Source organism: Dermochelys coriacea, chromosome 11 (assembly GCF_009764565.3).
Source record: "Dermochelys coriacea isolate rDerCor1 chromosome 11, rDerCor1.pri.v4, whole genome shotgun sequence".
Taxonomy (NCBI): Eukaryota; Metazoa; Chordata; order Testudines; family Dermochelyidae; genus Dermochelys; species Dermochelys coriacea.
Genome location: NC_050078.2, coordinates 45,981,737 through 45,994,875, shown reverse-complemented (window position 1 = coordinate 45,994,875; position 13,139 = coordinate 45,981,737). Strand labels below are relative to the sequence as shown.

At 39.9% G+C, this 13,139-nt stretch overlaps 1 protein-coding gene across 7 annotated transcripts in view; it reads left to right on the top strand.

The window, feature by feature from the left end:
• The window catches only part of CCDC141 (coiled-coil domain containing 141), a 174,065-nt gene extending 161,182 nt beyond the window's left edge, over positions 1-12,883 (top strand). For 3 of the 7 annotated variants that reach the window (XM_043505409.1, XM_043505411.1, XM_038422083.2), the window contains 4 exons: positions 6,666-6,820; positions 6,920-7,049; positions 7,134-7,299; positions 12,574-12,880. In XM_043505409.1, the coding sequence (XP_043361344.1) occupies positions 6,666-6,820; positions 6,920-7,049; positions 7,134-7,299; positions 12,574-12,703 (581 nt within the window). In that variant the 3' untranslated portion in view covers positions 12,704-12,880. Of the gene's footprint in view, positions 1-6,665; positions 6,821-6,919; positions 7,050-7,133; positions 7,300-12,573 lie in introns of all 7 variants that reach the window. The other 4 variants (XM_038422084.2, XM_043505412.1, XM_038422086.2 and 1 more) reach the window with 4 other exon arrangements.
• Positions 12,884-13,139: the final 256 nt, after the last annotated feature.

Below are 13,139 nucleotides of genomic sequence, written 5' to 3'. Positions count from 1 at the left end.
ACTCTTCTGGCTCTGTCAATCTGTTTCTTCACTTCAGCAAGTGGGTATTGTAGTTGTAAGAATGCTTGATAGAGATCTGGTAGGTGTTTGCCTCTGTCTGAGGAGTTGGAGAAAATGCGGTTGTATCGTAGAGCTTGGCTGTAGACAAGGGGCAGGAGTTCTTGTCATGTGTCATTGAGCACTAAAAAGTTCCACCATTGCATGCAGGGCTGACCGTTGTTATCCTGAGTGCCAGAGCCTGTCTGAGTTTTAAGAGTGCTCGAGAACAGGTGGCCATAGCAGCTTTAGCGTTCCTTTGTATAGTTCCTGGAATAAAGCTTCTGTTACTAGCCAATAAGGCATCCTGGATTGGGATTTCCCCCATGACTGAATATTGGCTGAGCGGCACCTCAGCAGTGAGTCAGCACACCATAATTTCTCAGGGAATTTCCATGTGTTGGGTGCTGGGGAAACTTTTTTGTTTCTTAACTAGCTGTTGGAGCTGCTGTTCACAGATCTGAAATGTTAGTCCCAGGTGGGAGAGATTAGTGATGTACCAGGTGGGATGGACAAACTGGAATGTGAAATGCAATTTTATATACTTTTATTAGCAATAAAGTTGCGGTGGGGAAAGCGGGGTACTTGATGAGCCATGTGATGAATCCTCTCTGTTGAGCCTATATCTAAACATTCTAAACCTCTATGCTTCTCCCAGCCCCCCTAAAGAGCTGCTGTGCTGGTTTTGTTTTTGTTTTTTCTTTAAGCAACCTGTTGCAGAAATAATTACTTTGTTTCTCCAAATGTGAAATCCCTTTCACGTCCAAGAGTTACATTAATCTGGGGTGATAGATGGGCAAAAGACAACCTGGAACCAGGGACAGATTTCAGGACCACTATTCTCTAGACGAGTGGTTCTCAAACTTTTGTACTGGTGACCCCTTTCACACTGCAAGCTTCTGAGTGTGACCATATTTAACATCATTCTAAATGCTGGAGGCAAAGTGGGGTGTGGGATGGAGGCTGACAGCTCGTGACCCCCCCGTCCCCTCCCGGTAATAACCTCATGACTCCCTGAGGGGCCCCAACCCCCAGTTTGATAACCCCTGCTCTAGACCTTTAGAGATTGAAATGGGAGTGTTATACTACTGAAGACCTGGGGGTGGGGAGCTCTTTTCAAAAGGACTCTAAACTTGCTTCCAGCCTTGGTGGCTAATGGGATGGGGAGGAGTATGGGGAGGAGGTGACCAGCCCTCTGGGAAGAAAGAAGTGGTTCAGGACTATTTAGAAAAGCTGGACGAGCACAAGTCCATGGGGCTGGATAAGGGAGTTGGCTGATGTGATTGCAGAGCCATTGGCCATTATCTTTGAAAACTCATGGCAATCGGGGGAGGTCCCAGATTACTGGAAAAAGGCTAATGTAGTTCCCATCTTTAAAAAAGGGAAGGGGGGGGGAACTACAGGCCAGTCAGCCTCACCTCAGACCCTGGAAAAATCATGGAGCAGGTCCTCAAGGAATCAATTATGAAGCACTTCAAGGAGAGGAAAATGATCAGGAACAGTCACCATGGATTCACCAAGTGAAAGTCATGCCTGACTAATCTAATTGCCTTCTATGATGAAATAACTGGCTCTGTTATTCCTTGGGGAAAGCAGTGGACGTGTTATTCCTTGACTTTAGCAAAGCTTTTGATACGGTCTCCTACAGGAGTCTTGCCAGCAAGTTAAAGAAGTATGCGCTTGATGAATGAACTATAAGGTGGATAGAAAGATGGCTAGATCATCGGGCTCAACAGGTAGTGATCAATGGCTCCATGTCTAGTTGGCAGCCATTATCAAGGGGAGTGCCCCAAGAGTGAGTCCTGGGGCCAGTTTTGTTCAATATCTTCATTAACGATCTAGAGGATGGCTTGGATTGCACCCTCAGCAAGTTTGCAGATCACACTAAACTGGGAGGAGGAGTAGATACGCTGGAGGGTAGGGATAGGATGCAGAGGGACCTAGAGGATCGAGCCAAAAGAAATCTGATGGGATTCAACAAGGACAAGTGCAGAGACCTGCACTTAGGACGGAAGAATTCCATGCCCTGCTACAGACTAGGGATCGAGCTGCTAGGCAGCAGTTCTGCAGAAAAGGACCTAGGGGTTACAGTGGATGAGAAGCTGGATATGAGTCAACAGTGTGCCCTTGTTGCCAAGAAGGCTAATGGCATTTTGGGCTGTATAAGTAGGAGCATTGCCAGAAGATCGAGGGACGTGATCATTCCCCTCTATTCAGCATTGGTGAGGCCTCATCTGGAGTACTGTGTCCAGTTTTGGGCCCCACACTAGAAGAAGGATGTGGAAAAATTAGAAAAAGTCCAGCAGAGGACAACAAAAATGATTAGGGGTCTGGAGCACATGACTTGTGAGGAGAGGCTGAGGAAACTTGGATTATTTAGTCGGCAGAAGAGAAGATTGAGGGGATTTGATAGCTGCTTTCAACTACCTGAAAGGAGGTTCCAAAGAAGATGGATCTAGACTGTTCTCAGTGGTACCAGATGACAGAATAAGGAGTAATGGTCTCAAATTGCAGTGGGGGAGGTTTAGGTTGGATATTAGGAAAAACATTTTCACTAGGAGGGTGGTGAAGCACTGGAATAGGTTACCTAGGGAGATGGTGAAATCTCCTTCCTTAGAGGTTTTTAAGGTTAGGCTTGACAAAGCCCTGGCTGGGATGATTTAGTTGGGGACTGGTCCTGCTTTGAGCAGGGGGTTGGACTAGACGATCTCCTGAAGTCCCTTCCGACCCTGATATTCTATGATGGCAGATTGTGAAATATTAATATAAAATTAGAAAACCAGCTTAGATCCATTTGCAGTTTCAAGATGATATAATGGGGAGAGGAGGGATGGAAAGCATTGATTGCCTATAGCAATCTGTTTATGTCCATTAAAATTATTGTTGTTGTTAGAAGATGAACTTTGTTTTCACTGCAAACTTTGTAGTATATACTAACATTCAACAGGAAGCCAGATCAAAGCTCCACAAGGGAAAAAAAAAAGAATTTAAGAGTGTTCAGATTGGGCCATTAATCCTTGAAGTTATGCTATTTCCTGATACGAATGGGGAAACCTCTCCTGTTGCAAATAAACTGATACACCAAAACATAAAGTAAAACTATTTTCCCATGTTATTTCTCCCCCCACCCCACCCGCCACTGTTCCTCAGATGTTCTTGTTAACTGTTGGAAATGGCCCACCTTGATTATCATCACAAAAGGTTTTCCTCCTTCCCCCCCTACTTCCTGCTGGTAATGGCTCATCTTAAGTGATCACTCTACTTACAGTGTGTATGATAAAACCCATTGTTTCGTGTTCTCTGTGTGTGTATATAAATCTCCCCACTGTATCTTCCACTGAATGCATCCGATGAAGTGAACTGTAGCTCACGAAAGCTTATGCTCAAATAAATTTGTTAGTCTCTAAGGTGCCACAAGTACTCCTTTTCTTTTTTGCGAATACAGACTAACACGGCTGCTACTTTGAAACCAGATCAAAGCTGAAATCCTAGCCACCTTATTTATGGCTGTATTTGAACAGATGTTTGAACCTTTTCTGTTCAAAATAAGGAGCATTTGGTTCTACACTCTCCTGATTTACAGAACAGAAATATCTATGATGGCAAAAGATTGACTCTGCATCGTAGTATCCCACTGAGTCAGAAAGATGTAGGAAATTTCATGTGATACACCACCTTTGTCCAACATAATTCCACAGTCCAACATAATTCCACAAATACTTCTACTACAGCTAGGAAAGTGATTGGGTTTTGTTTTTACTGGTGCAAATTAATCTTTTTAGCGCAGTCACAGAAACCAGAGGCAGACACCCATGTTAATATTCTCAGCTGGGATGCAACCCTTTGACTCATACACTTGAATCATGAATGGTATATGGTCTCTTGGCTGCTTAAAGTCACGTTAGTCTGTAGGATGGCACAATGTTTGCTCATAGCATGTTGACTGGAAACTTGCCCTAAACCACATTCTGAATTTTATTTTTAAAATAATTTAGAAGGTACCCATCTACAAAGTGTGGGCCCTTCCTATTACTTAGATACACAAAGATAGCAAAGATGAGCAGCTTTTTGAGTGCTAGGTTTTCATCAGAAAACTTTTTGTGCCAACACTGGTACCACATAAATCATTCTACCTCAACACAGCCATTGGGTCTACCTTACTGAAAAAACAATAGCACTGAAGTAATGGAGAAAATTAACCACTCCTTAGGAACTCACAGGCATTTGTGGTGGTTCGTGAAACTGTATTGCGATGGGTGCATCAGAAATTCATTCTGACATTTTGGTGTATCAGCTTATTTGCAACAGGAGAGGTTTCCCCATTCGCATCAGGAAATAGCATAACTTCAAGGATTAATGGCCCAATCTGAACACCCTTTAATTCTTTTTTTTTTCTCTGTGGAGCTTGGTACCTTGCAGGATCACCTACTGGTCACAAAAAAGTAAACATGGATGGTCCAAGAGGGGAGGTGATGTAGAACAAATAGGTAAATGCAAGAGAGAAACAAAAGGGGAGGGAATAGGAGTTGGGGAGGATACAGGGGAGGGACAATGGGAGACAAATAGGTGGAAAAAGAGAAATTTTAGAGACAGAAGAAAATGGAGAGCAGGGGAGGAGTGGCTCATCCATGCTGCCAGAAACCTTGCTTGTGCTTCATGGAGAGGAGCTGCTGCCACAGGATTGATTGCTGCAAAGTAGGAAATATAAAACTAAAAGACAAATGGAGAATAAACGAGGAGAGTTAAATTTATTTGGCACTGGAACAGGTTGAAATTTTTCATTCAAAACTTTCTTATTGAAACTAAAAGCATTAGCAAAGTTTCTGTTTTTAAAAAAATAAAAAATCTGGGGGTTTTGCCCACATGGAACATTTTGAAACTTAAAATGTCTTTTCTCAGTTAAAATACTTCCAGTTTGCATAATTTTTCTTTACATTTCCAGGGAGATTGCCTCTGACCTGATTTGGAAATCAAAATCTTCAGTATACTTAACTTTTTCCCTGGACCAATCCTATTTTTCCCCAGTGCTCATTTAATCCAAATAAATTGTGTTGCCTGTGTCTGCCTATAGTTTAACTTGCCCTTTGCTGGTGGATGGCAATTTGGAGTCTAAATAGTTTCCAATAACCCTCTATCCTTAGCACTCCTACTGAATATATTTAGTAGATGATTGTAAAGAACTTTTCATTCCAAAACTACCTCTGCTTCCAGCTACACAGCAACATTGGATAGGATCTAACTTCATAGTCATTAATGTAAGAGCACTGTTTGAGGATATAAACTCCCTCTCCCCAGATCTGCTGCTGCTTCTATGCCAGCCACATCAAATACCTCTTATTTGTAGCTTAAAGCCATGGCCTGCAATAAGGGGTGTGTGTGGAGTTGCTTCACTTCAATGGGAGCACCCAAAGATATGCCTCTCACAGGCCCACAGTTTGTGATGGGTGTGGCCTGAGCTGTTGACATAGTTTTGGCCTCTGGCACTGGTTAATTATAGACTTTGTGGTAGCCAGGGGAGATAGCAAGGGCTCAGGACTGTCCCAGCCACGCTTGCTCTCACTCCCTGCTGGCCCCTGACATGCACCTATGCCAGAGACTTTTGTATGGGGGACTAAGGATCATTTGCTGTTAGTGTTGTTCCACACTTTGGGATATATTGATTTTGCTCTCATTTTTGTGTATTGCAGGAATCACTCTGTTGAACAGAATTATCCTGGTATAAGTGAGAGCGGAATCATGCCCTAGAGTTTGTTAAATTTAAATCAGTGAAATATTTTGAATAAGGTTACTAAACACTAACAGCTTTATTATATGAGGGTCTTGTATGTACCTAAAGGATTTACCCTCACAATAAGGTAGCTAGCATGCATATAGTGGCGTTTGCCTTGTATTGTTCTTAATAAATCTGTATGCTATGATACATTATGAAATAATGAAGGAGAAAAAGAGAATATATATTTCTGATGTGGAAGGGAAGCAAGATGTGATTTAAGTGTCTGGGCTGCTCTAAAAATCTTATATTTTGTAGCAATCTACCTTAGTTTTTCATGTGGGGCTTAAGTGGTAACTTAAGAGTGCATCAATCCTGTTCTGTCCTTCAGCATTAGTGTGAATTTGACCCTTTTATAGAATAGGATTCTTGTGTGCTTCACTAAGCTGCTAACCTGGAAGGATGGAACAGATTAGCAAAGCAAAGAAAAGCATGATATGCAACAGTAAGCCTAGCCCAAAAGTTTGCCAGTCTTGACATTGTTCCTTAAACTTCTGTAGGAAATGTATTTTACTATTCACTGCAGTAAGGTAATCCACCATATATTTATCTATTACTCACATAAAGAATGTGATTATCTAATGCTACCTTGAAATTAATATCACTCTCCTGATGCATGGAGGTCATGATGCTCACCACCCTGTGTGCCAAGGAGAGTATCACCATTCCCACTCCATATCCATGCTAAATAAAAGGAATATAATTTCAAATGTCTGTCCTCCACTGCTGTATAAACTAGTACTCTTGAGATGCAACCATAATCATGGATTCTTTTCTCCATGCAATAATCAAAAAATTCTGAAAGCAGAAGAGTTTTTTTGCTTGTGCCATTTCAAGTACAGTGTATGCTTTTTTTCAGTACAAGGAAAACAACCAAAGTTCATACAGAAATTTGGACATACAGCTCTACAAGAAGGAGAAGATTTAATGCTGCATTGCACTATACATGGAATACCCAGACCAAATGTTGTTTGGACTAAAGATGATATCAGACTGGTAGCTGGAAACATCAGTGTATGATTTAACTTTTTTAAAGTGTTCCTTGGGGAGGGACATAGTATATCTTGCTGTGTGCTACTAATTGTTGTCTGCACATATTTCATTATTTTACAGATTGAGAAATTAGGTGACTCCTATTACCTTTTGAAAAGAAATGTAGTCCTTGCTGATACTGGGAAATATATTTGTGTTGCCAGCAATGAAGTTGGGGAAGCATACTGTTCAGCTTTCATAAGAGTTACAGGTGAATGCCCCTCCTCCAATGCACATTAGTATAATTAAAGAGAACTTTGTTAGCACTCTCACTGACGTATATGTTTTGTTTCAGAGAAAAATGAAAAACCAGAAATTCTCACTGTAACTGAGACAAAATCAAGACAGGAACAACGATATTTCTCAGAAAAAATGAGTGTCCCTACAGCTGAAGTGGGACAAGGTCAGAACACATATTGTATGAAAGGTCAAAGGCCAATGGCTAAACATCTGTCAGTGAGGTAACTTCAGATTTACTCTGAGTACTGTGTCTTGTAATGTACGGTAGTGGCTGTACTGAGTTTCATTTATGAAGCATGCACAGGACCCTGTTGTCTTACAATACTCAAAAGTGAGTAAGTGAATCATAACATGACTATCATCTGCATTTAGATTTCCATCAGAAGATATCATAGATCCATATACAATTTATAAAATCTTATAATAACTAACTATACAGTAGAACATAAGTGTAACTTACATAAATGTAACTTGTATGTAGTGTCACCCTAGCCGTGTCAGTTGCAGGGTATTAGAGAGACAAGGTGGGTGAGGTGATATCTTTTATTGGACTTACTTTTGTTGGTGAGATAAACAAGCTTTAGAGCTACACAGAGCTCTTCTTCAGGTCTGTGTGGCTTGAAAGCTTGTCTCACTTGCTCCAGTAAAAGATATTACCTCACCCACCTTGTCTCTGTAAATTTAACTTATCATTTATGAATATTTAACATATTCATAAATGAGCTGGGGAAAGGCATAAACAATGAGTTGTCAAAGTTTGCAGATGATACTAAATCACCCAAGATAGTTAAGTACAAAGCAGACTTAAATGTTATAAAGGGATCTCGCAAAACTGGGTGACTGGGCAACAAAATGTCAGATGAAATTCCGTGTTGATAAATGCAAAGTAATGCACACTGGAATACATAATCTCAACTATTCATACAACATGATGGGATCTAAATTAGCTGTTAGCACTCAAGAAATATCCTACTGTCATTGTGGATAGTTCTCTGAAAACATTGCTCAGTATTCAGCAGGAATCAAAAAAGTTGTGTTTATGAGCCATTAGGAAATAGATAGATAATATGACAGAAAATATCATAATGCCACTATCAAATGCATTGGTTTGCCTACACTTTGAATTCTGTATGCAGTTCTGGTCATTCCATCTCAAAAAAGAGATATTAGAATTGGAAAAGGTACAGAGAAGGGCAACAAAAATGATTACTGGTATGTAACAGCTTCCATATGAGGAGAGCTTAGAAAGACTGGGAAAGTTCATCTTAGAAATGAGATGACTGAGGAAGGATATGATAGAGGGCTATAAAATCATGAATGCTGTGGAGAAAGTAAATAAGGAAGTGATATTTACCCCTTCACATAACACAAGAACTAGGGGTCACCCAATCAAATTAATAGTCAGCAGGTTTAAAAAAAAAAGGGAAGTACTTCTTCATACAATGCACATTTAATCTGTGGAACTCATTTCCAGGGGATGTTGTGAAGGCCAAAAGTATAAATGGGTTCAAAAAAGAATTAGTTAAGTTCATGGAGGATAGGTCCTTCAACAACTATTAGCCAGGATGGGCAAGGACATACACAAACGCATGTTTTGGATTCCGTAAAGCTGGGACTGGATAATAGGGAATGGATCACTTAATAAATTGCTCCCTATGAAGCATCTGGCACTGGCCACTGTCAGAAGACAGGATACTGGGCTAGGACACGTATTGGTCTCACCCAGTATGGCTATTCTTATGTTGTGTATAACAACCTGTCGGACTGAATTGGGCAAAGGCACTTTGGAATAAAGAGTGTTGTAAAAATTCAACTAAACTTCTATTATATGCTGGTATAGCTGAAACAAGGTATCAACACTATTGCTGCAAAAGGATGCACTACTAACAGGCATAGGATTTTATAAGTGAAATGGTCACAATTTGTTATATACATTTTATCATTGCTCATTCTAAAAGTGTCTTCAAAGGAAATTATTTCATTCATGAACTGGGCATGTTAGGTGAATAGTAGTACATCCTGCACTCTCATTTGAAGAGAGAGAAGGCACTATCTATACATGATCTCTTTTCTCAACAGCTGGAAAATAAAATCAGTGGTGTGTCCTGCAAAAAGTCCCAAGTTAACTTAGCAGGAGCATAAGGGTTTTTTAAGCATAGCGGAGGATGCCACATATGACACCTCCTTTACCATCTGGGTACCTTATTTGGTTTCTTTAAGTCCTATGCCTACACATTTAGTTACCAAGTTTTCACCAGAATAAAACTGTGACATGAAGGCGGGAGAGAGGAGTGATAGAATTCTTCAGTGTCATCAATGACGTCACTAGATTCCGGGGAGACAGTGGTCATATTCTCACAAGGGCATTAGCACTTACAGTGACACTAAAATGGACAAAAATAATTTCCTACTTATAAGCCAATGTCTTATGCCTGAAAGATCAGTATTTTATCAAAATATTAGATCCATAAGTGATGACTATCACTCGCATATGTTGAAATCTTTGCTAATCATATCTGGCTGACACACAATATCAGTTTAGTGCTATCCTGAAAAATAATGTTGTGTTCACAGTGACTGCTGCTAGGAGTATGAACATGTTCAAGTTACAGGGTTTGGAATGTGGGTTTTAAGAAATGCTTAGCAAATTGATCCCAAAAGTTCTGTAAAAAAATTGAAAGATCTCACAGAAGACTTCATGCCACATTATGGTGATCCAATGCATTTTCACTGGCTGTATAGCATTCGCTGCTGTGGTTAGGAGTCAGACCATACTTTTGGATATGTGCACCGACCCCAGTGAAGTTTAATGCGATTTGTGTGTGTTGTGTTTCTGAAGGCAGAATTAAGCTAAGGTTGATAGTGGCTACATCAGTAAATTTACTCCCTTGACCCTCTTTTTACAATCCTCAAAAAAGCAAAAGTGACAGAATTATGACCATTAAAACAGATAAATAACTGAAATAGCACTTGGATCTTCAGGATAAGGTACAGAGGTTTCCAAGGTACAGGAGATACTTGACACTCACATCAAGGAGAATTTGGAAGGTATTTTACAGTATTTTCAATGCTGCATAAAACAAATGGAATATTCTCATAAAAGAGAGTTGACTTCACTTGAGAGTGAAAAAAAACACTACTAGAAGGGGAAGTTTGTTGCAATAAGAGAACTCTGATTACACCTTTTCTTAGGAAAGCATCTCTATCCGTCATAGTCAAACTGTAGCAAAAGACGCTACTTTTTAATTGAACTAACATGCACATTGAGAAAAAGAGGTGTCATCAACTTCTTCAGATTGATTTGGGATAAATTCACAACTGTTCAATGGCTCACTGCAGGGCCTATGCACAGCTTTTGTCCTACTTAGGATCAATTTTGAGAACTTAAATATGTGGGACATACGTGGTGCATAACCCTTGAAATTACACAAAGCTAAATTTCACCCTCTGATTTACATTCTACTTTCTTGTGTAAAGTGCTATGGGGTAAGTATTTTTCTCCCTAATCATTTTATATTCTAGGTCAGTGGTTCCCAAAGTTGTTCCACCACTTGTGCAGGGAAAGCTCCAGCCGGGCCGGGCCGGTTTGTTTACCTGCCGCGTCCGTAGGCTCGGCCGATCGCGGCTCCCACTGGCTGCAGTTTGCTGCTCCAGGCCAATGGGAGCTGCTGGAAGAAGTTTGGGAACCACTGTTCAAGGTCTATGTTAACTGACTTCTCCCTAGTATCAGTTCACTGTTACTTTGTTTAGAAACATAAACAAGGGGAGGAGACAGAGATTGGATGAAAAACCTGGGGGTGAAGTTGTGATGACAGATCAGTTAAGGAGATGGGGGGTTGGAGGAGGACTGGGACTGGTTGGGCAAGGATACTGGGCCTAGAAGCTGGTGGAGGCAGGGGGAGAATAGGCTGCTGAAGGATGACTCCACTAATTAGATGGCAGAATTCATGCTAATGAATATTATGATTTCAAGATGATGTATCTAACAAGGAGAGCTGAGAGAAAGTTGGAATTTCCATCCAATGGGAAACTTTGGTATGTTGATGTTTGTTTTCAGCCCAAATCAGAATGAAAAGTCAAAATATCAAAACTTTAATGGAACATGTTCTAAAAGAAAAGACATTAAAATATTTTTTGAAATGTATCAAAATGAAACATTTTGTAGGGGTGTGGGACTCTCTTAATGCAACATTGGGGTTCAGTCTCAGGTGAGACCATGGTGCATTATGGGAGATGTCACTTGGCTGTGGAGCCAAGCCCATAAGGGGAAAAATAAAAATGGTGAGGCGCAGAGGAAGCTAAAGTGGACAAAGATTAATGATGCAAAACAAAACATTTTGGCACAGTTCAACCAAAATTATATGATTTGAATCAACTTGACCGGAAATTAAATATTTTGTTTTGATTTTATTTCTTGGTGCCAAAAAGTTTTTATTAAATTTTCCGAAATAAAAATTTCCTTGTGGAAAATCTTTATTTTTTCCTCAAACCACATTTTCTGTCAAAACCAAAAACAATGGAAAATTCCCAAACAGTTCTTCTAATGAAGCATGTTACAATTCTGTGAAAGGTAGATTGTTTGAACATCTTTTTGTCTTAAAATGCCCTGAGAATCTAAAGTGAGAGGCTAAGGGATTAGGATTATTTCCATTTAGGATTATTCAATAGAAAAACATCTCCATGAATCTTGCTAGCAAGAAGCAAATGACTTCCTGTTTCCCGTGAAAGTGGTTGAGAGTCTGTAGGACAGCCAACATGCTACTAACTAGCCTTCAACACTCTACCTAAGATCTTACTTTTATATTGGTCAGATCATCGTGTATTTGCTGCCAGAATTTTCATTATTATCGTGGTATTCCTGCTCCTTCATTTGGACTGATGATCTCTCTTGAAGGAATAAATATCTGAGTTTTCTCTGTAATCTTCACATCCTCTAAAAGATCTGCTGTGCTATGTTGATGAGAGTGAAGAACCAGCATTCCTGCAATCTCTTCCCATCTCCTGTGAGATATGTGTTGATCTGAATTAAAGCTCATAACACAGGAAAGAGAACTAGAACATATGCCATAGGCAGCACATTGGTTGCAAAAACTGCTCTTATATGTCTGCAAAAATCCTTTCTCCCTTGGTGCTCCTATTCAAATCCAGCTGAGTAGGCAAAGGTCCATGCTTTGTGCATCATGGTGAAATGTCATCAGTTTCAAAGAAAAAACAAAAACCTGAAGACTACCTAAATTTTTGTTAAGGAGAAGCAGCAGGTGAAATTTTGTTTTGTTGTACATAACGCTGCTACTTCTTACTCTTCACCAGTAATGTAGGTTTTAGGCTAGTGATGTAATCTGTTAGGGTTGTGATTACTCCATATTTCTGTCCATGATCTTGGATATTTTAGGAGCAGTTTCGTCAAACTACAGAGAACAGTGAATGAAGAGTACTGTAGTTTACACCAGATTAAAATGTAGCTGATATTAATTTAAATGTGTTTGCTTGCACAGGTTAAAACATGAACACTGGCTGCAGAGTGCCTGCTTTTCACATGTGGAGTCGCAAGAGGTTAACATCAGTTTGAAGCATGATCCCATACTTCTCTTGGCTACTCCAGAGGATATTATAGGGGAAATCTAATTAAGAAGATGAGTTGAACTTCAGGATGCCCAATTTATGAGTGGACTAATTGCTTGCTGTGAATCTTCATGGAGATTTGACATTGTGGAGGGGGGGAAGGGAATCTCTGAGTACTGCTTAATTAATACCTGTTAAGAACATGCTAGTAATTAGAATTTGTAATTTGTTTCTTTATATTTCATTAATAAAGTCACATGCATAGCAGAATCTACTTGACGTAAATGTTGTGGTTTCAACTTCACTTGTTTTATCCTGGCTTGTAAGACAAATTAGAAAACTCGCCTTTTGAGGATATTAGTAAATTCCCCTCTACTTTTTTAATTACCTTTTCATAGGCCTTTCAAGACCACAGTCATCCTTGTTAGTAGGTCAGTTTTCTTGAACCCATTCTGTCAGTAAGATTGAGAAGAAATACCAAGTGTGGCACACAAGCAAC